Raw genomic sequence first — 27988 nt, 5'->3', positions numbered from 1 at the left:
AAAAAAAAAAAAAATGCCAGCTCTTGAAATATGTGTGAGCTTCTGAGTGCGCCCAGAAGGATGGACACCATGAGCACGGCCAGGATTGTCCTTGGTCTGAAAATCAACCTGATTCTATTTCATGTCGGTAAGACTTCTTATTTCAATCCATCACTGTTATTTGCCTTATGTATTTGTAACCTAATCCTCCTAGATTGTTTTTAAATATATAACAGTATAGAAACTTAGGTAGTAAGCTTCCTTTTTCTCAAGCAAGATAGTTGCTTGAGTTATAGCTGGGGAACACTGACTTTGAAAATTTCCTTTGCTTCTGCTATGCTGTTAGAAGAGCATATCCCAGAGGTCTGAACAGTTCCTTAAAGTCACATGTGCTGGCTGTCCACAATTTGGCTATTAATGGAGGAGCCTCACCCTGCACGCAACAGGCACAAAACAAACGCTCGCGGAGTGTTTTCAAAGAACAGTGTTTCTGAAAAGCTGGATTCCTGTAAATTTTCTTAAAGTGCTTGTAAAAATCAAAAATACCAAGGCTCCTTCCAGAGAAGAATAAGCAGGCTAACTTACGTCCAAAATTTGTAGCTGGTCCAAAGAGCCACAGCTGGGCTGTACTCGGGGCTTACTCCTGCCTGGCTCTGCACTCAGGGGGACCGTATGTGATGTTGGGGGATCAAAACTGGGTCTGCTTTGCCCACGGTCCTATCTCTCCAGTCCCTTGAGTGATTTATTTTTTTCTTGGGGGGAGGGTGAGAATTTTTGAGACATTTGTGGGGGTGAAAGAACTATGGGTGGTTCTGTGCTCCTTTCAATGATGGGTTGTTTTTTCTGAAATTTAACGGGTGCTATTTTAAAGGAGCTTTTCTTTGAGAGGTATGTTGTGACATGGGGCCCGAGTGCCAGTACAGCAGGGAGGACGCTTGCCTCTCATGCAACTGATCCAGGTTCAATCCCCGACATCTCTGAGGGTCCCAGAGCTCTGCCAGGAGTGATTCCTGAATGCAAGAGTAAACCCTGGGCATAGCTGGCGCAGCCCAAAACCCAGTAAAGTTAAAATAAAAACCCTCTCCACTTTCAGAGAGGCCTTCTCATAGGAACTGGCAGTGGTGTGACAAGTCATCCCAACTTCCCCTTTCTGCGAAGATGTTACTTAACTGGCAGAGTGGGAACAGTAGGGCCCTCGCGAGCCAGCACGCTCTGAGGAAACCGCTAACCATGGATTTCACAGAAGGAGCACAGATAGGAACTGTCCAAATTGCAAATACCTGGTTTTCCCCAGGGCCTCGGTTCTCTGGCGACATGCTGAAAGTCAGCTTTCTTTTAAAAACTGACAAAACGGGGCAGCATGGGGGGGGGGGGGGGGCGCATCAGCCCGGGTTTGATTCCTGGCACTCCATCTGGTTCCCTAAGCTCAATAAGAGTAACTGTTGAGTGAAGAGTCAGAAATAGCCCCTGGCACTGTCAGGTGTGGCCCCCAAACTAAAATAAATACAATTAAATTCTGATGAAAGATGTGAGCTAGAAAGCCCAAGGGCTCCCTCTGCTACCCCCTGGAAGGCCAATTCCTTTCACGTTTCCAACCAATGTCCACTGTCCAGCATTTCTCTATACCCGTAGGAGACGAGGTCGAGCAAGAAAAGGGTGCTCTACCAGCCTCTGGGGGCTTCTCCCTTCACCTCCTTTAGAAGCTCCCAGGCTCACCTTACTGGACAACTACTAAAAACAAAACATGGTCAGACTAGATGTGCCTCATCAGTTCTAATTCCTCTTCTGCTTTGGATGAGGCCTTCAGAGAAAGACTTAGTCAGTGAAAAATCCTGGTCTGAAGCTTAAGCAACGAGATGGTTTGGACAAACTCACAAGTAAGCCCATTGGCAGACGTGTACCAGGAGAGTCAGTCACAGCTGCAAACAGATTTCATTTGTCTCTGCCAACACCCCTTCACAGAGTCTCTCCTGACCCCAAAGAGCAAGATCTTCCCCATCTGTAAATTCCTGGGATGGAGGTGGGGGGAGGGGCTTCCCAGTTTCGTGGACCCCTGGGATTAGAAGGCCTCGGTGGGACTCAACTCCCAGAGAGTGGTGGGATAACCCAGAGAGTGGTGCTGTCACGATGGCGGGTGGACTGTCTAGCCTGGCCGTGCCACCACCACCCTGCTGGGAGGCCCAGGGCTGTCGGCCTTCTGTGAAGGGCTGGCGTGCCTCCCTTGAGCAGATGCCCCTGTGTATCGGGGCTCCCCCTCACATATCCCTGCAGCCACACAGGTAAGTGGTATCAGCCCCATTTTGCTAGTAAGAAAACTGAACTGCACAGATCAGAGCTGGACACCCCCAAGGCGGACTCCCAACTCAAGTCTGCAGTCTCGGTCAGGAGACTGTTCGTCCAGCTTCCAGGGTGCAAGGGCCAGCAGGCTCCTAGCCGTGCTACAGAGACCAAAGGTGCCACAGGCTGCCCCAGGCTCTGTCCACGGGCTCTGTCCACGGGCTCTGCCCCCGGTGCACCTCTTGCCTTTCACAACACTCCCCACTGGGCTGGCCAAGTTCCAACAGGAACCACTGAGCATCGCCACAAACCCCAAGTAGCCCAACAAGACAAAACTCGCTCCAGCCCCGGGTCCAGTGGCTGGTAGTGACCTGCGCTGCCCACTGCCACTCTGACCACCTCAACCTCCAAACACGGGCTCCCATCTCTGCTCCCACTGACTCTGTGGGATGCTCCGTGGGGCTGTCCCCAGGCGCCAGGCCTAGCTGTAAAGCAGAGGTGTGTGTGTGGGGTGGGGGGGATGGGAGTCCCGTGGGAGCTGGCACAGTGGTGAGTGATGGTCAGGTCACTGCCTGCCAGGACAGCCTGCTAACTGCTCACTCGGCCCCCACACAGGTGTCGCTGGCCAATGCACTGTCTCCATCTCTCAGCCTCCGTACCTCGAGGTGGACTACACGCAGGAGGCCGTGACAATGCAGTGCTCCTTTGACACCTCGGGCTGCCCCCCGGAGCCCCCAACCAGCCTGTGGTTTCGCTATGGGGCGCACCAGCCCGAGAATCTGTGTGAAAAAGGATGCAAGAGTGAGAAATTCACCGAGAGGAAGAACATGGCCGAGAAGCAAGTTTTCCTCACTGTGAACCAAGTGGCCCCCAATGATAGCGCCATCTACATCTGTGGCATTGCCTTTGCAGCATCGGGGGACCCGGGGGCTAAGCGGACAGGCAACGGGACCCTGCTGGCGGTAAGAGGTCTGTCAACTGGGGTCTGATGCTCTCTTTACATGCATGCAGGGACCAGGGGAGAAAGCTGCTAACGGGGTGGGCAGAGCCTGAGCCCTGGGTTATATTCCTATATGTTTTGCTTATAGGAATAGGGCAGGGTTAGGGAGGGTTAGATTCAAGAAGGGGGGGGTGCGGGGGCGCAGTGGGATAGTACAGCGGGTAGGGCGTTTGCCTTGCATGTGGCTGACCCAAATTCAATCCCAGGCATCCCATACGGTCCCCAAGCACCGCCTACAGTAATTCCTGAGTGCAGAACCAGGAGTAAACCCTGAGCATCTCTGGGTGTGACCAAAGAGAAAAAAATAATAATAATAGAGAACCACCGGCCCCATTTCCAAACCTCGAGAAATGCACTAGGGCTTATGTCAGGCGCTGGGCTCTCTCCCCACGCCCAGTGTAGTAACTAGTGAGACAGGCCCAGCCTGAAGGGACACTGCTGCTCTAGCACCTTGCTTGGGAACTGCCCCAGGGATTGGACCACCCAGAACAAAGCCCAGAGGAAGCACAGGGATGGGGATCAGGTGAAGGAAGAATGACAAAACACAGGGACAGGCGCCTGAGGGCAGCGCCCATACCCCCTGCAGGGGCAGCAGCTGGCTGAAAGGAACTGAGAGCACGGACAATGTTCCCAGGGCTGAGCACCCACAAGCCCGGCTAAGTCCTAGAAACAAACACTTTCAGGAGAGGCGGGACTGTGAGGGAAGGAACCATGTGGCTCTGGGGAGGAAGAGTCACTCCTTTCCTTTTCTTTATTTGGACCTCTTTCCTTAAAGAGGGCTGAAGACACAGCTCAGTGGTGAAACACTCGCCTTGCATGTATGAGGCCCCGACGCTCATCCATGGCACCCCAAGAACAAACGAAAAAGCCAGGAAGGGGCCTTGTGTTATTACTCCTACTTTTTATTACCAGGAGGCTTTTAATAGGCATTTGATACCCCCAAGGTTTTTTACCTTGAGTTTATTTTTATCTGTGAATTATAACTGCTAATATATATTAGGCACTTTTAACTATGCCTGACTTACACAAAAAGTACTCATAAATGTTAATTACAAATATTAACACATGCAACTTTGGAGATTTGTAGCTCATACTGAATTAGTTATGCATAAGAAATATTAGTCAAAAGAAAAATAGGTAGTAAAATGAAGAAGGTCTGCAAGCCTTTATAAAAAAAAGTCTTTGTTTTTATTTGCTCAGGGTGTGTGGTGCCTGGGATCAAACCAAACCCGGCCCCATTCCGATAAGCAAATCATATGCTCGGCCACTGAACTCTCTCCAGACTCCAGAAGAGGTACCCTTTAAGGCATCCAAGTGTAGTGGAGATAAACATGGCTACTTCCTGCCTTTTCTATAGAGATCCTAAGTTAGCCCTTGAAGTGTTGTTTTAAAGTTTACAGATATGGCTGGTTAGCTAATCTTACAACAAAACTATATATTGTATAAGCTGAGTTCACAGGATAAGTATCTATAGAACCTTTATTTGAAAATCGCCAGCTACTCAAATTATATTTGTATATCAGACTGTATTGTATAGGTAGTGCATATTATTTTATCCCTACCTGGAGTACAGGAGACTAACTGCAATGAGGGATACGTCCAGAATGTGGAAATGGATTCACTAGTCCAGTTCTACTTCTACAACATTAGAAAGACGGGTGGCATGTGATAACGCCTGTCTTTTAAGCACACAGTTAAGTACCCTAAAACTCCTCCTGAATAGCCATGCCGGGTTCTTTGGCAGACAGCACTATTCAGCCAAGCATATGGTTCAAGACTGTTACAGCCTTAACAAGCTCTGGGGGAAATATGTTACCTCCATAAACTAATTCTTGGTGATCTCGTATACCGCTGCTACCAAAGGAAATAGAAAACACATCACTGAACAAACTCTTGCTAGAAATTTTTTTTATATAAAGGCTTTATATAAAAGGTGATTCTTGGGCTGGAGTGGTAGTACAGCAGGTAGGGCATTTGTCCTACACTCAGCAGAACGGGGTGCGATCCCGGGCACCCCATATGGTTCCTCGAGCCCTGCCAGGAGTGATTCCTGAGCAGGACCAGGAAGTAAGCACTGAGCACCCCCAGGAGTGGTCCAAAAACCAAAAAATAAACGGGGATTCTTAGGATTATACTAAGTAATATTATATCTTAGGACTTTTCTAGTTTTAAAATCGTGTTCTTTTTAAATATGTAGTAAATTTTAAAAAGTGATGTACTGGTTGTAACAACTAGTATGCCTAGACTAAATGTAAAGAAGTGATGTACTGGCTTAAACTACTAGTATAACTAAGTATCTTTGCTACTATTATAACTAAGTATCTTTGGGACCGGAAGACCCTGAATTCACCATTCTGTGAATTCTGTGAAGAGCCATGCAGAATGAGTCTATGTCATTTCTATTGTGACTACTTACACTTGACCCATAAAATATTTGCATTAATGTGTTTCAATGATGACTCCCGTTCTTTCTGTTTTGTTTTTCTTTGGTTTTTTTTTTTTTTTTTTGTAATTTCCAAAGACACCAAGATTCTCAGCAAGACGGTGCAGAGTCTCCTGACAGCTGTCTTAGCACTGCTCTCCATTTACATTGTTGGTGTGGCTCTGGTCTTCATCATCCTGTCCAAAGTAAGTTCAATCTTCTCGTTTTGCCGGTCCCAGAATACATACTCGGAAAATGATTTCCCCAGATGTGTAGGTCTCAGAAAGAACGCATCTAATTTGCATCTCCCTTTGCATCTGAGAGGTCTCCAGAAGAAAACACAAATCTCTGCCACAGAGGTGGGGCGGGGTGAGGGGGAATGGGGAGGTGGGGGGGCTACTGGGTTCCCTGGTGGTGGAAAATGGGCACTGGTGGAGGGATGGGTACTTGATCACTGTATAACTGAAACCCAAGCACGAAAGTTTGTAAGTCTACAGCTGTACCTCATGGTGTTTCACCAAAAAGAAAAAAAGAGTAATCCAAAATGAATCATAATAAAGAAAACATTTTCCATGTGAAAAAGAAAAAGAAAGAAAACACAAATCTGAGGGGCCCAGAGTGAGAGTGTAGATGGGCTTGCCTCATACAACAGACTGGCCGACCCATGTTCGATCCCTGGCACCCCATATGGTCCCCCACCTCCCAGCCCTTCCAGGAGTGATCCCCGAGTGCAGAGTCGGGGTAATGCAGGAGCACAGCCAGGTGTGCTCTGCCGCCAAACACACACACACACACACACACACACACACACACACACACATACACACACTCCAAATATTTTATCACTAAAATTACTGACCAGAACACAAAATTTATAGTGTTTTCTCTTTAAAACACAGTAATAGTAGGAGGCCACTCCTTATGACTTTGTTCCAAACTGCTTTTTGCTGAGGGAGATGGAGAGTGCTTCCTGTTACCTAACAAAGGCCGAAGAATAGACTCTCGGAGTAACAGAGGGCTGACAGTGATTACAGGCTCTCTTAAAATTTTTTTTCCTTGGGGGGAAAAAGTGTGTTTAAAAAGACTCCCCCCCTCCTTTTTTATGATTTATTTTTTATTTAAGCATCAGAGTTTACAAAGTTAGTTACAGCTGAGATTCAGGTGTGCGATTTCCCATTACTTAGCCCATCCCCAGTCAACTTCCCCCCACCAATGTCCCCCAGCCTGTCTCTTTGACAGATATTATTTTTTGCTGTTTCAGTTTTTGTTTGCTTCTCTTAAAATATTTTTAAAGGCAGTTTCTGAGGAGTATCTCTGGCTGTTTATATGCTACACATCATAGTACATGTGTGTGATGTGTATTTCAGTGTATAAAGTTCGCTGGCAGAGTCCACGTTTTACATGCAAAAGATCTCAGTTCAATCCCTGGAACCAAGCATACTGAAAAGACCCTACAGTCCCAACAAACCTGAGTTGCTATTTTATTGAGGAATGCATCTCAAAAAATGACATGAAAGTTACTGGCTCTTACTATTTATCCACCTAAATATTTTGTTAGTTTAATCTTATTCAGGCAGGAGGGATCTGTGGGACAACAGACAACAGTTTTGAGTCTATGAAATGTCATATGTGTATTTTCTTTCCTCTTGACAGACAAAATCTAAGTGTCAAAGAAACAAAGTAACAGAAGACTCACAAAAGGTACAGGACAAACCTCGTAAAGTATCTTTTAAACTGTGATCAGTCCTAACTATTAAATATCCTAAATATTTAAAAACAAACAAAAAAACAACCATGGAGAAAACATGGTAGATCCAGTTTCTACTACTGAGAAACTCACAGAAAGTCTTAAGAAGTAAGCTGTGCCAGGCCACCCCAGGCGGGAAGAGGTGTCCCTCCGCCTATTCCCCTGGTGGCCCAGTGGTCGCCATCTTCCAGAGGCCATTGGACAGGTACGGGCCAGCAGTGATAAGACACTCAGGACCTCATGGGACGGGGGTGGAGCCGGCCCTTGTCCTCCCCCGCCCCGATGAGACCCCAAGTTGCTGCCCAAAATGGCCCCTCCAGTTACTTATTAAGCTCCTTAATGGCCATGATCTCAGAGACACACAAACGAATCTTGGAACCCAGCAGCTTTTGGCAGAAATACCTCCAGACTTAATTATTAAAATTTCACAATTCCGAAATATGGAATCATATGCTATTCATACGGGCTGGAACCATAGCACAGCAGAAAGGTGTTTGCCTTGCACGCAACCAACATGGCCAACCCGAGTTCGATTCTTCCACCCCTCTTGGAGAGCCCAGCAAGCTACCGAGAGTATCTCACCCGCACGGCAGAGCCTGGCAAGTTACCCGTGACGTACTCAATATGACAAACACAGTAACAAGTCTCATGATGGAGATGTTACTGGGCCCGTTCGAGCAAATCGATGAACAACGGGGGGACCGTGACCATGATCATGCTATTCATAACCAGCAATAGAAAACAAAATGTCTAATGCTGCCTTTTTGGCGGGTCTGAGTGTTGGGGGGAAATCCCAGATAATAATGGTGGGTCTGGTGTCGAAATATTAAATGTAATCAAAGAGAGAGTAACGTGGAAATAATCTACCACACAGGCAGGGGGAGGGTTGGGATGGAGGGTTTTTGGTGGTAGAAAAACTGGGGTTTTTGGTGGTAGAAAATGGGCACTGGTGAAGGGATGGGTGTTTCATCATTTTATGACTGAAACTTAAACCCGAAAGCTTTGTTAACTATTCCCACAGTGATTCAATAAATAAATTTATTTTTAAAAAAATTACAAAGATTAAAAAAAAGCATTAATTTGTAAAGTCATTAGTAATCCCATGTTTACTGCAGAATTATTTATGGTAGCCATGATCTAGATACAACCCAACTGCCCAACAATAGGTGAATGGATAAAGAAGTTCTAGTATATATACATAATAGAAAAGTACACAAATATAATGAAACAAGAATTTTTTCTCTCAAAAAAAAGCTGTGATTTAAAGTTGATCGTTTTCAACCATAAATTCTACTTAATATAAATATGAGTTAATTTTAGGTATCTGAGATATGCTGGTGGGGAGAGTTTTGAGCCTTATGGCAATAAAGAAAGGAAAAGCCCTAAAGATGTGCAATCATACAGTTATGCAATTACTGTACTAAGAGAGACATATTTTTCTCAAACTTCCAGAAAATGAGTGCTCGGCGCATTTTTCAGGAAATCGCTCAAGAACTATATAATAAAAGACACGTGGAAACAAGCCATCCACCTGTGAGTACAATACGTCAAAAAGATGTAATGCAGTTATAAAACATGTTTGGCTAAAGTTACTAAACTTCCAACAAGCTGTCAATGATCAAGTTTTCTATTATGAGAGACAAAAAGATTTTCCCAAAATGACAAAGAACATCTGATACAATAGTAACCAGAGACCAGGCTGGCATCTTTCAGACATACGCAGGAAACAGGCACCATTTTTAATAATGAAAGGGATCCTTTTTGTAAATTAAAGGAACAGTGGGGGCTTTCCAGGCATGTGCTTGGTCCCTGGCAACACACACACACACACACACACACACACACACACACACACACACAATTTGTCTTCAGTCTTTAGGATTGGAATGTCAGAAGGAATATGTCCACGTTCCGTATGATGTATTCTCATTCTGGCAGTGTTTCTGTAAAGCTCTTTATAAACAGGCCCTTCAACTGTGATGCTGTTTAGAGTCAGACTCAGTTTCCAGGCCCCAGGATCAGACTATGTGCCAGTAAAGGTCTTTCCCCCTCCCCAAAGTCAAGAGGTATTTGCACAGAATTCCCAGATAATGGGTGGTTTGGGTTTGGAGGGGAGGGTTGAGTCTGGTGTCTGGGCCATACCCAGTAGTGCTCAGGGATTATCCCTGGCGGGTTCAGGGGACTATATATAGTGCCAGGGACTGAACAGCATCAGCTGACTGCAAGGCAAATGCTCTACCTGCTGTACTATCTGTCCTGCCCTAAGGCGTGTTTATGAATCCAAGTCTTAAAAAGAACAGACAAGCAAGGGATAGGTCCCCCACCCCGAAACTAGGAGTGCAGAGCTGGAACTAGCCAGGCTGGGGATGAGTGATATTTTTTCTGTAAGGGGAGGCAGGAGGTTTAGGAACCTCTCGTCTAACCAAGTCATTTCCTCCTTCCTTATGTATAAGCACATAAGGAACAATCAAATTACCTAAGAGGCCGCCTGGAATGATGATAAATAAGTGCCTTTTCACACTCTGACTTATTGAGGTCAGGGAATCTTTTTCAGCAGAGACCAAGGTGACTGGCTTGGTGACAGAACTACAAGGAAGAACTGTGGCAAGTCTCTGGCACAAAGTGACTTAGACGTGACGATGTCATCTAACAAAAAGATTAAATTTCAGTCACATCACACTCTATTCCAGCACCTGCTCTTATGACTAGGGCCAGGGGCTGGAGCAATAGCACAGCAAGCAAGGCATCTGTCTTGCACGCAGCCGACTCGGGTTCGATTCCCAGCATCCTATATGGTCCCCTGAGCACCACCAGGGGTGATTTCTGAGTGCAGAGCCAGGAGTAACCCCTGTGCATCGCTGGGTGTGACCCAAAAAGCAAAAAAAAAAAAAAGCCTAGGGTTATCTGGACAGCGTAAAGGGCTAGAGAGAAAACGTCTGGCAGGCGGACGCCCAGGTAGTATGGAGGGGGGGAGGGGGGGGAGGACACAGGGAACCATATGGGCCCGCAGCACTACTGGGCCTGAGAAGCACCAGGCTGAGAATCGCCAAGAGTATCTCCATGGCCCCCTGAGCTCTGCCTGGAAAACCAAAAAATATATATGTATATTGAATTTAAAAGATTCGAAGGCAAGACCTGTATCCTAGGTAACATTGTTTTTATTTTTAATTTTTGGGCCACACTCTGCTGTGCTCAGGACTTACTCCTGGCTTTGCATTCAGGGATCACTCCTGGTGTGGTTTGGGGGACAAGACATGGTGCCTGGGACTGCATCCAGACTGGCTGTGTCCAAGGCAAGCACTCCACTCGCCCTCACTCCGGCCCCCCAGTTAATATTCCACTATGGGTCACGGCAACACATAACTGGATGTGGGATGGCAGAACACTGGATTTACAATAAAATTTCTCTATGGTTAAAAAAAAAATTACTGGAAGGCTACCTGGGACTCAGAAGGCAAGCCAGTAAAGCAGTTCACCTACTGCCCGCAGCATGGTATCATTGGTGCTGGAACCTTAAATATGGCTTATTATTTACTACTGCAGGACAGAAACGACACCTACGAAAACAGAAGTGCGCTTTCCAAGTATGAAAGACCGTAGGAAGGTTTTAATTTTCAACTAAGTCATCAGAAATCCAACTGCAAACGTCATGGCAGTATTAATGGACATATGCCCATGAGGACTTTAAATGAACAACTCACTGGAAATGGAAAAAGCACCTGGCTGTAAGCAGAATGAATATAAGGCATCTCTAGCAGTAATTACCGAAACCCAACAAAACACAACCGAAAAAAGTACTTGATTTTGCCGTAAAACTTCTAAGGAGCCTTTTTATAATCTTTAAGGACTCTTCAAAGACTTCCAAATTTGCTCCATTCCATCCACATGGGGTGCATGGTAACATCCCCAACAAGGGAAAGAATGAAGTCACATCACATGGTTCAGTCTCTAGGAGAATCATCTTTATGGGCTGTGGAACTGGTGCACAATTAGACTACCCGGGAGGGAAGGCGGGGAGGAAAGAGCAAGAGTCAAACCTGAGTTAAAATCATCTTGGAAAGCACCCAGGGGACCGGAGTGATAGTACAATGGGTAGGGTGCTTGCCTTGCACGCGCCCGACCCCAGGCTCAACCCCCGGCACCCCTATGGTCCCTGAGCCTGCCAGGAGTGATCCAAGAACGCAGAGCAGAGTCAGCCCTGAGCACCACCGCCAGGTGTAGCCCATCAGGGTGTGACCGCTGGGCAAAGGTGTAACACACCTTCCTGCCGGAGTCTGTGAAATAACCAGCCTCACGCTAAGTCACAGAAAGTGAGCAAAGGATGTAACGGACGAGATGATAAAGTGAGACTATGAAAGCCAAGGAAATAGGTAAACCAGAGTATGGGGTTAAATCCAACGCAGTGCAGATCAGCCACGACGGCCCCTAGGTGTCAGTGTTGGGCCCCACCCAAACACCGGCCCCAGCACGGCGGCACTCAGTACAGTTAGGAGGACAGCGCCCTGGGTACAGCAAGGATGTTTAGAGACTGAATTACATTGCTACTGAAAGAACATTTAGTCTGTTCCTCGAATATTCAATGCAAAAACACCTAAAGTATCCACAAGCAAGCCTGAAAATTATGAAACATGAATTACAACCTCGTTATGTTTATTTCATCCCAGGGCTTCTTTTAAACTAGTATTAAATTAGGGGTCTGGTCAGTTTAAAATGCCAATGAAATTGTAAACATGTTAAGATTCTTCTGAACTTGTTTTGTACTAATGGTTTATATTGGTCATCCCCAGCCTTCCTAATCATACAATTCATGGAAAAACAGAGGAGAGAAGAGGAGAATAAAAATTACTCTTCTGGGGCTGGAGCGACAGCACAGTGGGGAGGGCGTTAGCCTCGCACGCGGCCGACCCGGGTTCGATTCCCAGCATCCCATATGGTTCCCTGAGCACCGCCAGGAGTGATTTCTGGATGCAGAGCCAGGAGTAACCCCTGAGCATCACCGGGTGTGACCAAAAAAGGCAAAAAAAAAAAAAATTACTCTTCTTGGGGCTGGAGTGGTAAGACAGTGGGTAGGGTCAACCCAGGCTCAGTTACAGAGGTTCAGTTACTGGCACTAGAGATACTAGCCTGAGCACAGCGAGGAGTGATCTCTAAACTGAGAACCAGGAGTGAGTCATGAGCACTACACTGAGTGCCTCCCACCTCCACACACACACACAACACACTCTTACTTTCGCGCACATATGAGTAGTGCCTATGCGTCTACCCACATGTATATTAGGCACAAAAACAGAAACTAAACAACTGGTGTTGCAATGCCCGGCCAGACTGAAACCAAGCACATGACACCCAGAAGGGCCGGAACAAAGGGTGAAGGGCGAGCACTCACCCCAGCAAGGCCCACCGCTGACGCTCTTGTGCAGATGAGATCACCGACATTTCAGACTGATTAACAGAGACAAAAATCCCTCAGCTACACTAGGACTGGCTTCACAGCGAGTCTTTCCTAATATAAGCAGCGGCTGTGGTTCCAAGACGCTCATTTAAGCTGAATTTGAACAACACTTTCCCAGACAAAGTAGTTCCACTCCCTCAGATCATGAATGAGAATACTTGAGATAGAAACTTCTACGTGTCCACCCTACTTATTGCCGAAGACCCCTTTCACCAGCTGTCCTGAGGACATGCAGAGCCTGTCCCTCCTGGTCCCACCCGGGTCACACTTCCACACTGCTGCCTCTACTATTCCCCGGAGGCCTGGTAAAATGCTTCACAGATACAAACACGACCCAAATGTCACCCCCTGCAGGAAAGCACCCCTAAAAACTCCCTAGTGATTAATCTTTCCTCCTCTAACCCACCTTGTCACATTTCCTACCCTAATATCCTGCCATTGTCTATTTACAGCTATCTTCTGGAAGCATTCTAAGACCAGAAACACATTTCTCATTTATCTTAGTTTTTCCACTACTTGGCGAGCACTGTGATATATAATAGGTTCTTAAATATACCGTATGACTGCAACTAAGCAGTGTTTCTAGAAAACAGTATTTCAGCATTTCAACTGAGATCTGAAGCCCATTCACCCCCAAACCAGCAACCCTTTCCTATAGACAGTTGAATCCCTAACGGTACTTTTTTCCTGCTTCTGAGCAACCAGAATTTTCACTGGAAGCGATTTAGCTTTAGCGTTCTGTTTAGATCTGAAAGGAGAATACTAAAACAATTCAAAGAGGAATGGACAGAGACCGGAATCCTGGCGTCAACACACCCCTCAGCCTCTAGAGAACAATGCTTAAACCACATGACAAAAGGTATTAACGGGATCATCAGGAAAAGTAATTTCTCTAAGACGTGAGTGAATCTGAAACCCCTGGTACATAGGCATCTATGTGGAGTCAAGTCACATAAACCAAGAGAGAAGGTACAGGATTTGGGACAAAGTTAAACACAGAAATGAAGACATCAACTCTGAATATGCCCACAAACAGCTTCTCGGGCAGATCTAAAACACATTGACAAATATTTCACATGGAAAAACAGTGAACAGCAATCAGTAGAGTCACACATTTCTAATAAATTAAAAAATAACAATAAGCAAATAACAAAAGGCAACAGAACAGGATGGAATGAAACACATTTGTGACTTTTTGTCCGTAAGGCCAGGGCCGAGATGGACAGGCTGGGTAATGCACATACCTGGCTCCGTCATCGCACAGCAAACAGTGTCAGCCCTCTGGAAGGAAGCAGCACGCAGCTTGTTAAGGCTGACCTGCAGTTCCAGGTCCGCCCTGCAACACCCAGATTCTTTTTTTTAATGGTGTCACCATGAATTACGAAGTGACAAAGATACCTGTGACTGAGTTTCAGGTATGCAATGTTCCTAACACCAATCCCTTCACCAGTGTCCCCAGTTTCTCTCCTGCCCCGTTTCCCCTCTCCCAAGGTCCTTCTGTTCCCTTCCCTAACCTATTCCCCACCCCCATCCACCCCAGTTCAAGATTCAAACTGAAGATCGCTTCTGCTTTTTGTTTCTATTTGATATTCTCCTATGAATTTTTTTTATATCCCACACATTAGAGATCATTCTGAGTCTATTCCTCTCCCTGTGACTGATTTTACTCAACACGATACTCTCCAGATCTATCCATGTAGCAGCAAACTGCAGGACTCCACCTTTTTTATGGCCAAGCAGTATTCCATTATGTACCACTATCCAGTCATCTGTTCTTGGACATTCGGACTGCTACCAGAGTCTGGCTATTTGTGAATAATGCTGCAATGAACATAAGAGTGCAGATGTCTTTTCTGCGTCAAGTTTTAGGGCCCTTGGAATATATCCACAGGAGTAGATTTGCTGAATCTACAGAAGCTCAATTCCTACTTTTTTGAGGAATACCCACATTATCTTCCAAACAGGCTGGACCAACCGACATTCCTACCAGCTGTGAATGAGGGTCTCATTTCCCCCACATCCTCACCAACATTGGTCATTGTTCTTTTTGATGATGGCCAGTCTGTGTGGCATGAGGTGATTTCTCACTGATGTTTTGATTTGTATTTTTCTGATGATTAGTGATATAGAGAATTTTTTCATATGCCTCTTGGCCATTTGTATTTCTTCTTTGAGGAACTTTCTGTTCATCTCTTGAACCCATTTTTTTTCTTGTAAAGTTCTACCACTGAAAAGCCTAAGATCTTTCCATGAAACAGTCCTGCCAAAGGCTTGATTATTTCTATTCAGATGGATGGAAACTTTAACAGTAAGCATGCCTGCTAATTTGGGGCTGGAGCTATTGTACAGTGTGTAGGATGTTTGCCTTGCACATGACCAAGCCAGGCTCGATCCACAGCATCCTATATGGTCCCCCGAGCCCTGACAGAGTACTTCCTGAGTGCAAAGCCAGGAGTAACCCCTGGCATTGCCGGGTGTGACTCCAAAAGTCACATGGTCACAGTCCTCCCGTTGTTCATCGATTTGCTCGAGTGGGCCCAGTAACATTTCCATCATGAGACTTGTTGTTACTGTGTCTGGCATATCGAATACATCACGGGTGGCTTGCCAGGTTCTGCCGTGCGGGCGAGATACTCTCGGTAGCTTGCCAGGCTCTCCTAGAGGGGCGGAGGAATCGAACTCGGGTCGGCCATGTTGGCTGCGTGCAAGGCAAACACCTTTCCACTGTGCTATTGCTCCAGCCCAAAAGTACCCCCTCAAAAAAAATTTGGGGAAAAAATGCCTAACTTAACCAGAACAATGATGACAGAGAAAGTGAGAATGATGTTAAGGACTAAACATGGCAAAGGTAACAGCTTCCAAATAAACAAAAGATCACATATAGACCAGCGCTCATCACTGATGTTAATGCTAGTATATTTAGGACTTTTACAACTACAATCCAGTGATAAGTAAGGACCACCCAGTCTAAACTCAGAAACACAAGGATACATATTATGAAAGTACTACTGATTTACTAAATTTTATTATTTATCTCAAAAGATGCTAAAAAAATAAAATTTCTTCTATGTCTTTGATTTTTAAGCTCCTATTAAAACAAAATTTTAAAAAATATGTATATATTTGGGCCAGAGAGATAGTGCAGCAGGTAAAGGACTTCCCTTGCATGTGGCCAACCAGGTTCGAGCCTCACATCCCATGTGGTCCCCTTCGCATCGCCAGGTGTTTGGGGGGAAAAGCATAACTTAATTCTAAGTCAAACAGCTTTCTTGAGCCAAAATAGAGCATCACGTTTATAGCAGTTATTTTCATTAAAGATTAGGGTGTCAAACATCTCCAGGAACTACCAAGTCAGTTGGAGGAAAGAAAAAAAAAGGTCAAAAACCGAACTTGTAGTAGAAAGAACCATTTGCAGTGGTGTAATGGTGTGTCAAGAAAACCAGAAACTCACATGGAGAAACTGTTGGAAACAATTAGATAATTTATTAGGTAAAAGGATACAAATTAGTAGACACAAAAAATCAGTTGTTTGTATCTAGACAAAGAGCATCCATTCTAAACTATGATGAAGAGCCATTTGTGACAATGTGGGTAACCCTAGAGGACACCACATTAAGTGAAATAAGTCAGACACAGAAGGATTTCTATGTGCAAACTGAACAGCCTGAGTCCAGAGAACCGAGAGCACAGCAGAGGCTGCAAGGGCTGAGGGTGCAGAGGAAACAGCAAGATGCTGGCCCAGGGGAGAAACTTCCAGCAACAAAAGGAGTTAAGTTCCGGGAAGCCCCCAGCACAGGGACTCCCGTTAGTAAAACCGTACTGTACACATAAAAGAACAGATCTAAGGTGTTCTCATCACACAGAAGGCAACTGTGAAGGGACAGATGTGCTCATTAAACTGTGAAGGACAGATGTGCTCATTAATTTGACTGTGGCATATCAAAATGTACAGATATAGACAATCATTACACTGCACAGTTAAAATACACAGCTTTTGTTAGTCAATATGACCACATTAAAATTAAAAAATGCTAATTAAAAACATCTGGGGTCCAGGAAGGTAGCTCAAAACAGCAGAGCGCAAGTCTGGCAGGCAAGAGACCTTAAGCCTGAGGCCCAGCACGGCCAGGAGGGGCCCGGAACCACAAGCAATGTCAGGTGCACTCCCTAAGGAAAAGGAAAGTCCCTGGGAGGCCGGGAGGTGGTTCAGTGGGAGCACACACCTCACATGTATGAAGCTCTGGGGTCAATTCCCAGGACAGCAAATAAATATGAATGTATTTACCTACAGCTGGACACACAGATACTTCCAATGAAAGGAAAGCTCCAATTTTCACATGCATTCACCAACAGAAAAAAATCTAGCCAGAACTGCAGCAAAAAAACTGTGCAGCACTTTTTAATGAAAATAAATGTATTACAAAGGGACATAAAGAACTGAATAAGGGGCTGAAATGATAACACAGAGGGCAGGGCGTTTGCCTTGCATGCAACCAATCCGGGTTCAATTCCCAGCATTCCACATGGTCCCCCAAGCACCGCCAGGAGTACTTTCTGAGTACAGAGCCAGGAGTGACCCCTGTGCATCACTGGGTGTGACCCGAAAAGCAAAAAATAACAAATAAAAATAAATTTTAAAAAAATAACTGAATAGCACTTATTAGTTAGAAAAACTCAATACTTCCTGAGGTAATCTCCATGTTATATGAAAGGGAACTAGACACTCTACTGCTAAAGTTAAATTAAGCCAGAAAAGTCCAAAAGTAACTATGAGGGAAGAGATAATGTTGTGACATCAAAATATAAAACTTCAGTAACTAAAATAGCTGGTTGGTAGGGCACACCCAAAGGAGAGCTCTTAATGGAACAGAACCCAATGCGTACCTACTGGACTTCTGGCCGTGATGAAAGAAGCATTTCAAAGCAGTGGGAAAAGGGCGATTTTCCACGAACAGTGGCAGCAAACACAGGTTAGCTATTCTGAAATCTTATTCTTTTAGAAGCAGGGCCACCCTAGAAATGTTTCATTAACATTTTGTTGTTGTTCTAGGGCCACACTTAGTGGTGCTCAGTACTTATTCCTAGTTCTCTGCTCAGGGATCAGTCCTGAGGGGGCTCAGGGGACCATATGTGGTGCTGGGGACTGAACTATGGTTGGCTGTATTCAAGTCAACTGCCTCACCCCAATGGTCTCTGGTTCCCCCTAAAGGTAACATTTTTTAAAAAATTTTTATTAGTGAAACACCATGAGGTACAGTTGTAGACTTACAAACTTTCGTGCTTGTGTTTCAGTCATATAGTGCTCGAGTACCCATCCCTCCACCAGTGCCCATTTTCCATCACCATGGATCCCAGAATCCCTCCCACCTCCATCCCCACCATCCCACCGTGCCTCTGTGGCAGGGCATTCCCTTTTGTTCTCTCCCTCTAAAGGTAACAGTCATTTAATCCTTCCTTCCTTTGAGTCTTTTCTCCTGTGACCATCCAAGTAACCTCTATAAAATCCTAACATCCAATTCCATAAACCTTCTGAATCTGTTTCTTTTCATCCATGACACTCATCACCAACCCCATGCCATTTGTCTGGTCTTCCTTACTAGAATGTAGACTCCACCAGAGCACAGGTAATTGTACATTTTTTGTTCACTGTATCTCCAGCATCCAGGCATTCAATATGCACTTAAATGAAGAGGGGCTGGAGCAATGCCTAATGCTGGTTGGGCATTTGCCTTGCATGTGGCTGACGCAGGTTCGATCCCTGGCATCCCATCTGGTCTCCCAAGCTCTGCCAGGAGTAATTCCTGAGCTCAGAGTCAGGAGTAAGCCCTGAGCATAGCCTGGTGTGGCCCCCAAAGCAAAAACAACAACCAAAAAAAATAAAGACATTCCTACACAAAGAGCTCAGAAACTGAGTTTCTTCTACCTCCTGCAAGCTCAGCCTCACAGAGCAAATCTGCAGAAAACTACAACTCCAGACCCTGAGAGGACATCAGGATTGTCTTCATCCCCTGGCATTGCTGGTACAAGGGCAAAGTATATGCCCTCTGACCCCTGCTTTGCCAACGAGATCTGAAATACTGGGCAAATTTCTGGGAAAGCTTTCTTCCCCAAAACACAAACCAAAACCCATGTTTGGAGAGAAGGCTCCTCTCGCCTCAAGATTTTGTTGTGTCTACACTGCTATTTTGTAGTTCTGAAAGGAAAGTTAAAACTCTGGGGGGGAGGGGGAAAGGCAAGCTCTGAACTCTAAGGGAACAGTTGTCTCAATCAATTTAAACCACTTTTCTAAAATGAACTTTTTCTAAACAATTTCAAAACAATTTCTAAATGTTTTTCTAATTTCTAAATGCCCCTTGTTTCTTGAAGCAGAAAGCATCCTGATATTGTACATTTGTGAGGACTGATCTTGGAGTGTTCATTTCATTGCTACTTACAAAGCAAATGGAAAACCAGTAATAAAAACCAGGCAAACGGGAACTCCTCAGGGAAAATCATCATATACTGTGTGGGTAAATATTTACCAACCAGTTTGGAGAGGGGAGCGGCCACCTGTGTTTGCCAACATCCACTTTGTTTCAGTTCTGCCACTACGGTCAACTTAAATAGTGGCCACTAAATTCCTGCCAATACAACAATCAACTTTCAGAAGCCAGTAAAACCAGCTCCAGCATCTCACTGCTCACGCCCACTGATGTAGACATATTCATCTATGTGCAGTTAGGTGATAATTTCCTAGATAAACAGTGGGAAAAAGCAACAGAAGTACTCATAATGAGTTTTAATTATATACTCAGTTTACTTCATGTACACATACATAGTAGTTTTGCACACTCTCTTTGGAAGGATTTTTAAGAAACCCTAAAAAAATCGTATGACTAGGCTGGAACCATGGAACAGTGGGTAGGGCATTTGCCTAGCAAGAGGCCGACCTGGTTTTCATCCCGGGCATCACATATGATCTCCTGAGTGCCACCAGTAGTTAGGAGTGATTCCTGAGTGGAGAGCCAGGAGTAACACCTGAGCATCGCCAGGTGTGACCAAAAAAAAAAAAAACCTGTATGACTGGTGTAAGGGAGCAACTTTCATCTCAAACCATCCTGTAAGTTGCTTGAACTCTTCTTACCATGATTTATCTATTCACAAAAATTGTAATTTTTAAAAATTAAAGTCGCTATATTTTCGGATTTGCAGTGTAATTAATGTTCCTTCACCTGTTTTTCTCTTTTTTAATGCATTAAGATAATTCTCACTAGATCAATAGTCTCTAGACAAAATTAGGTTATATTAAATCAAACTTTTAAGAAAGCTACATCTTGTCTTTTGTTCTTCCCCCTCACCCCCCCCCCCTCCCCGAGAAAACCACAATTAACAAAACTGCTGTAGTTCAACTTCAAGACAGGAAGAGCATCACCTAAGAAGTAAGGGATGGCTCAATGGCGGAAAGTGCCTGGCCTGCTTGAGGCCACCAGTCTGATTCCTGCAGCCACCCATATGAGCCAAGTCTCTCCTATCTCAGAGCCCCCACAGGGCTGCCCTTAATCTCCTGATGAGAGCACAGACGGACCCCGCTGCGGCTCCTGCCCACAAGCACCACAGCCAAACCGTGAGTGGGCAGCAGTGAGGGGGTCTCCCAGCCAGAAGACATGGCAATCATCAGGATTGAATGAGCGACTCGGAAAGGGATGCAGTCACAGTGCCACAGAGCAGTCTGGAGAGGTCACCAAAGGTCACCCCAGTGAGGCTCGGGGAACTCAAGCAAGGGCAAAGAGCTCGTGCTGGTCCTGCTGGGGTCGAGGGGTCCCCAGGGGTCTAACCCAACTTCCTCTCCTTTTCTCAGGTGAGGATCCTGGCGTGAAATGCACGGGTAGACTGATGTTTCTCCCCCCGCTCCCCCGCCTCCTGCTAAGCCAGGAAGTCACAGGCAAGATCCGTCAGGCACTTGCCCAACGGGGCACCGGGCACCAGGATCGCACAACCTGGCAACCTGCAGAGCCAAGAGCGAGCTGAGGCCCTGTCACACAGGGAACAGCGCGGAATCCGTGGCAGGCCACAGAGCGCGGGAGACCGGCACGAGGCCTGTCGCTGTCCAGATGACAGGTGGACACTCATGTGGAGAGTCTTCTCCTTCCCACGCCGCACAGCCAACAGCAGACACGTGAGAGCACACAGCGGGAGAGGGGAGGTTTCCCCCGACACGGCCGTCTGAAGAATTCTCCCGTTTCCCCATCCCCCAGACCCTGTGCGGACATGACCCTGGCACTGAAGGGACCCCGACCTAGGAGTGAAAATAAGGACGAGCAGGGAAGGAGCACCCGCGTGGCAACAGAGGCCCCAGATGGAAGCATGGATTTCCACGCTGACGAAACTGTTAATGCATTTCTTAAAAATGTAAAACTGCGAAATGCCTGCAGCTCTCCCCACTGTGGGACTGTGGCTCTCATGGCCAACTGCCTGGCCCACCACAGGCCTGATGACCGAGGCCAGCAAGGCCAGCTGCTGAGGGATAGCAGGTGTCTGCTCCCGAACTCCGGCACACCAGACCCCACAGTCGGCGACCCCTGCGGCAGTCATGCTACAGCCACTCCACGCGGGCACCTTCGGAGGCTTGCACTGTGGGACCCCGCCAGGAGCACAAGGAGGCCGAGCACCTGAGAAGCGGCGCCAATGGCGTGGGGTCTCCAGAGACTCTGCCAGACGGCAACAGGGAGGAGAGCCCAGCAGACGGCGCAGAAGCGGGGCGCCATCTGAGCACAGGGGACCGAGCAACCCACCCAAGGAGAGGCGAGAGCTGGTCACGGGGGACACTGACCTGCTGGGGGAGGTGGGAGAGCGCTCTGGAGCACGCAGGATCCCAGAGGCCCCCAGGGAAGATGGGGAAAGGTGCTGACCTCATCTGATTCCTGGGAACTGCGTGGACACTCGCATCAGGGCTGGGCGCAGGGACCGCCCCCTCCTGGGACCAGAGTGTCTGATGCCCTCACCCCCGAATACACACCCACATAGTTCCTCAAGGAGGCCCCTTGCCTGAAGTTTGTCATTCTAAGAAGAGCAGCTGCGGCTGAGGGGTTTGGGATGGCTTTGCTGGAGCTCAGGAAACCTTCGCCCCATTCAATGGAACAGACTAGAAGCAGGAGGGAGTAGCTTCAGGTCAGTCACCCCCCACTGAGCAAGTACGTCCACCCCCCCAGAGGCCTGCTTGATGGGGCCACAGGAATTCCAAGACTCCTGTGCCTTCTCTCCCCTCACGAACATTTGAACTGGAGGAAGGAAGTGGCAGATGTGCTTACTTCAAAAGCAGCAACAGAAAAATGTCTGCAAGCTCATAAGCTGCTGAACCCAAGGCAGAAGTAGGCAATAAAATAGAAAAACTAACAATTTTTAAATATTAATGTGCATCACTTACACAATAAATGTGTTAGCTTATGTTAACAATTCAAAAGTGAAAAAGAGTCTGAGAGCCACAACTTTCAACATGATCTAACATGCAAACCAAAGGTGAAACCGTGAATTAAGAGTCGGCAGTCACAGTGAATAGGAAGCACTAGATTCTTTTTTGGTTCTTTGCTTTTGTGGTACCAGGAAGCGAACCCTGAGCCATGCAAGTATTCCACCACTAAGCCACATCCCCAGACAAGTCATTTTTTTAAAAAAATAGTTTTATTTAGGGGAATATGAGGAGAAAGAACAAAGGAAAGAGAAAAAGAAAGCTCTCAGGGTTGGGGTCCACGTGAGCTCTGCAGGGAAGGGAGTGAGTTTCATGTATTCAAGTAAGAACAGGAGCTTGTCAAGAGAGTAGAGACCAGGCGTATACATCTCAAGCAGACTGGACCAAGGGGGGATCGCCAAGACAGAGAATGCACCCACACAACAGATTCTTCATTCAAACTTGTGTTAAAAAAAGATCATGGGCTCAAAAACCTCAGATGTCACACAAAGAATACATGATGGAACTCAACTATCATCAAAAAGGAAAAACAAATAACATTTCTCATTTTTAGAATCTGGAGCAGGAAATGTACAACACAATACGATGCCATTCAGCAAGCGTCTCCGAGAAGATTTATTGGCACCATTTATTGCTTGACTCGGCTTATAAACTAATAAATAAATGATTCAAAGGCTCCATTGAAAGGCAGAAAATACAGACACGCTAGGCTTTTAATCTCCAACAGAAAGCCCAGTTGAGTATTAATTATTGCCACTGCCAGGAACACTAAAGTTCTATAAAACGAACATTAACCAAGGTGTTGTTTTACAGGCTGACTGCATTCATTGTAAACTCCGGGTTACTCTAGGAAACAGAATCACATTACCACCATGGAACAGAACCACCGAATAACCAAGTCAGCAGTTGACACTTATGCTGAAAGGCTGCTGGCCACACTTACCGTTTTCCACATAGGGGTGAAAGGGTAAGACCAGGGCAAGGATGACCCTGCCCCGAGTTGGCTCCAAAACACTTCTGATATCTTTTAACAAAGTTAGAGGCTGATCACAACGGTCCAGCAAATTCAAGCAGCTGATGACGTCATACTGGAATCCTGTATTCTGCCATTCATTTATCCCAAGAACTCTAGAAAAGTCAGAAGAATCGAGTTGATTAAAAAGTCCCTCCGAGTTATCTTTAAAAATAGAGATGCCAGGTCCCCCACGCCCCACCGAGGTCGCCAGCTGCCCCCCACGAGCGGCTCTCCGGCACGGCCACGACTCCAGGGCACAGAAATCAATCTCTTAACTAGCTAACTTTTAATAGAAATTCTTCCAGGGTCAATAAGTAAAATAGCAGAAATTCAAAACCGCGCGGCCGCTATCGCGGCCGCGCGACATCATTTTATTCTTAAACCAAGTTGTAGAAAGCAAATCATTTCACAACGCTGTTTCAGCATGTCTGATTGGGGGGGGTGGGTGGGTCGTAAACTCTAAACAATAATTGTGCATCTTCTATCGAAATAATCTATCTAGTCAAAGTAGATAGAGTATTAACTAGAACTCATCTGCCTCATAAGAATTGGGAGGGGTGGGAGGTGGGGGTCTATTGGGGTTCAGGGTTAAAAATGAGTATTGGTAAAGGGAAATGTGTTCGGTATCTACATGACTGAGACCTAAACCCGAAAGCTCTGTAACTTTTCCCACAGTGATTCAATAAATAAATAAATTATAAAAAAAAAAAAAAATAGAGATGCCAGAACCGGTGAGATAGTAGTAGGTAAGGCATTTTCCTAGCACATCCCATCTGTCCCCCACCAAGCCCTGCCAGGAGTAATCCCTGAACACACAGCCAGGAGTAAGCATCTCTGGGTCTGGGTCTAACCCCAAAACAGTAAAATAAAAATATAAAAATAAGAGATTCCAGTAAAGGCTTGCACTGTCTCCTAAATCAAAGTAAATTTAAATTTTTCATTTACAATTTATATCTACAGTAATAAGAATTACCAGGTAAAAAAGCATATTTCTTTACATTTAGCTATCTGACCTATTTCCAAACCCTAAAACGTAAAATCTCCTTAGTCTGAAAAATATTTAAGGCTATAAAAACCATTTATGAACCAAGGGCATCAAATTCTTGAACATCAGTTTATGGAGAAAAGTTCTCTCCACTTTACTAGAACTGAAGCACGAAAGACATGAGAGAGTCTGGCTTTCAATTCCCAGGGTGCCTGTTTCGAAGGAACTTTAGGGTGGCATCACATCATTTCTGCTATAACCTAAGACATTTGGGGAGTGTCTCTAGTTCCAGGAGAGATAGCACAGCAGTAGGGCGTTTGCCTTGCACGCGGCCAGCACGGCCAAGCCGGGTTCGATTCCTCCATCCCTCTCGGAGAGCCCGGCAAGCTACTAAGAGTATCTCACCCGCACGGCAAAGCCTGGCAAGTTCCCCGTGATGTATTCGATATGCCAAACACAGTAACAACAAGTCTCAAAATGGAGACGTTACTGGGCCCACTCGAGCAAATTGATGAACAATGGGAGGATAGTGCTACAGTGCTATTCATACTCTAGAATCTTCATAGTTGAAAAACTACACCCCTCCCCCAAAAGAGAGAGAGAGAGAGAGAGAGAGAGAGAGAGAGAGCAATAAAGCTCAGGACACCAGATAAAAATGGTCGGTGAACGGGGCTGGAGCGATAGCACAGCGCGTTGTTTGCCTTGCATGCGGCCAACCTGTGTTCGATTCCCAGCATCCCATATGGTCCCCCAAGCACCGCCAGGAGTAATTCCTGAGTGCAGAGCCAGGATTAACTCCTGTGCATTGCCGAAAAAGCAAAAAAAAAATATAAAAGCTCAGTGAAGGCCAGAGAGACAGCTCTCAGGGTTGGGGCTCACATGAGCGTGGCAGGCAGAGGCCTGGGCGCCATCCTTGGCACAGCAGAAGTGAGATAGGCCTCCACACACCCCCCACCAGCAGGTAAGATGCTCCAACCACTCATTAACATATCACCAAATCCTTATTACAAGCTTCCCTTTTTGTAAAGGTTTCTATTTCATACTTTTAACATTATGTAGGGAGGGCCAACAGCTTGAATTTCCTATTTTGGTCGAACCACTAATAGATTTTACACATGAATTAACGCAGCGTGATTTCAACCATTGCTGCAACAAAGGACAAAACATTCCAAGCTGTGAAATGGGGGGATTAATATTGAACTGAAGGAAAATCAATTACCATCAAACAGACCCACCAGAATCTGAGCGGGGCTGCTGGCACTAGGGAGGATCTTACGAATCAGTTTGCTCGGCGAGACGAATGTGCCCGGGGCTATCCCTAAGGGCTACGTTAACTCCTGCCTCTGTGGTTAGCCTGTGCAGAGAAGGAGCTGAGGTGGCCAGGCCAGTAAGTCAAGAGCTAATTCCTTCTCCTTTCCTTCTAAAATAAAGCCTGGCTGCCAAAACATATAACAAGAATCCAAACCTGAAGCCTGTTTCCCTTTTCATATTCAACAAGTTCTCCCACTCAACTGATTACAAAATAGACTTTTTCCTAAGTCGCTCAAGCAGCAGATGGTCTTAAAAAATCTGAGCTTCACACTCATTGGATAGCCATTATTTAAACAAACATACACACACACCCTGAAAATCGTAAGTATTGGCAAAGATATAAAGAAACTAAAACCCTCATTCATTGCTGGGGGAATATGAAATGACTCTCCTGTGGAAGCTGGTATGGCAAAAACAAACAGAAACCAAGAAATTAAACAAATATACAGGAAGACCACTTCTGGGTCACTGTCACTGTCCTCCCATTGTTCATCGATTTGCTCGAGCGGGCCCAGTAACACCGTGAGACTTGTTACTGTGTTTGGCATACAGAATATGTCACGGGGAGCTTGCCAGGTTTTGCCGTAGATACCTCAAAGACATGAAAACAGTGACTCAAGTATCTATGCACCTATATTTACAGCACATTATTCATAATAGCAAAAACATGGAAGCAACCCCAATCTGCTGTAGAACAGATCCACAAGATGCAGACAATATACACTATGGAATATTAAGATGGCTTTGATAAGCCTTAGAGAAAGAGTTGAGTGAGAGAAGCCAGTCACACAAGGAAATATGTTCTATGACTCATTCAAGGTTTCTCGGGTCAAATTCAGAGACAAAAAGTAAAAATGGCAGTTGACAGGAGCAAGGAAGGGATGTATAATTTATTTTTTTTTAAACAAAAGTGATTTAATTGGGGGCCAGAAATATAGTACAGTGGGTAGAGTGTTTGCCTTGCACGCGGCTGACCAGTGTTGAATCCCCAGCATACCATGTGATCCCCTTAGCCAATATGGTCAAGAGTGATCCTGAACGCAGTGGAGAGTAACCCCAGAGCAATGCTAGGTGTGGTCCAAAAGGGGTGGGGGAGGGGAGGGAATGGGAATTTAACTGAGTAAAGCAACTCAGCAAAGACCTGAGAATGCCAAATTCCAACTCGGAATCAGGTTCCTTATCAAATCTGCCTGTTCCACATCACCTCTCACTTGCCTTTTCACTCCCTTCAGTGCCAGTTCCGCTCCCTCCACTTACTTGTTAATGGGAAGGTATTCTAAATATTCCTAAGTGTGGAGGGGTCAGAGCCATAGTACAGCAGGTAGGGTGCTGGCCTTGTACGTGGCCAACTAGGGTTCGATCACCAGCACCCCAAATGGCCTCCCAAGTCCCACCAGAAGTGATCCCTGAGCACAGCCAGGCGTAAACTCTGAGCACCACTGGGTGTGTTGCAAAACAAAATTCCTAGTCATAGGAAACATTTTCTGTTCCACAGCTTTGAAATAATAGACTCTCGAGAATATACATTTAAAACCAAGACGAACTCCCCACGCCACCTTGGAACTGTACCTGTACTTCTTCTTCTGCAGCTGCCATATCATCGTTTCAGACAGCTCCGTGGCATAGATTTCTTCAAAATGAGGGCTCATGATCTTTGTGACTTCTCCGTCTCCTGCACCTAAATCAAGAAGTCTATGGGTTTTCCAATCTGGGTTGATTTTAAGCAGTTTCTGAAACTGATCTGGTGAAAACACAAACATTGAGCCTCTTCCTAGCAACCTGGAAAAAGGGGACAAAATGGGAAGGTTCATTATAAACTGAGCATATCTCCCCCCCATGCACATGTCAAAGTGACAAAAGTCACCCCACACCAACAACCTTTTGAACTCAGAATATATTTTATGCAATTATATAATTAAAATGGTTTGGATCATTTCCATGATTAAAAGGAAAAGTCAGTTAAACAATAACTACAGACATCATTTGTCTAGAAGGCTGCAAGTAATAGACCACAACTAGGTAAAGGAAAGGAACAAATGGGGGAAGCTGAGGGGCAGAGAGATAATTCAGAGGCGAAGGCACTTGCCTTGCATTTCACCAAGCATGGCCTGAATCCCTAGTGCCACATAATTTTAAAAATGGTGGGAGGGGGAAGGTGAGCGGAAGGAAAAATAAGAAATTGAAAGATGAATGTGAAAGTTTGTAACAAAAGACTAAGCAAAGATGGAAGACGCAACAGATTACATGTTCATGATTTTTTGTTTAATGGCAGGTCAGCAGAATAGAACTACAACGCTATCCAGAACTCTGGGGGTGGAGGGAACAACACAATAGGAAAACAGTCATTAGGAAGTT

At 45.7% G+C, this 27988-nt stretch overlaps 2 protein-coding genes across 3 annotated transcripts in view; one reads left to right on the top strand and one right to left on the bottom strand.

Moving 5' to 3' along the window:
- The window catches only part of METTL9 (methyltransferase 9, His-X-His N1(pi)-histidine), a 50354-nt gene that overhangs the window by 3945 nt on the left and 18421 nt on the right, over positions 1-27988 (bottom strand). For both annotated transcript variants that reach the window (XM_056138900.1, XM_056138898.1), the window contains exons 3-4: positions 27203-27412; positions 23266-23450 (exon numbers count right to left, since the gene is read on the bottom strand). In XM_056138900.1, the coding sequence (XP_055994875.1) occupies positions 23266-23450; positions 27203-27412 (395 nt within the window). The remainder of the gene's footprint in view (positions 1-23265; positions 23451-27202; positions 27413-27988) is intronic.
- On the top strand, positions 61-12184 carry IGSF6 (immunoglobulin superfamily member 6). The gene is made up of 6 exons (XM_056138901.1): positions 61-127; positions 2872-3225; positions 5778-5884; positions 7332-7379; positions 8878-8958; positions 10969-12184. Exons 1-6 carry the CDS (start codon positions 61-63, stop codon positions 11023-11025), a joined length of 714 nt encoding a protein of 237 aa, XP_055994876.1. The 3' UTR covers positions 11026-12184.

The sequence above is a fragment of the Sorex fumeus genome, unplaced genomic scaffold (assembly GCF_029834395.1).
Source record: "Sorex fumeus unplaced genomic scaffold, SorFum_2.1 ptg000130l, whole genome shotgun sequence".
NCBI lineage: Eukaryota > Metazoa > Chordata > Mammalia > Eulipotyphla > Soricidae > Sorex > Sorex fumeus.
Note: the sequence above shows the minus strand (reverse complement) of the source record. Positions and strands in the feature narration are given on the sequence as shown.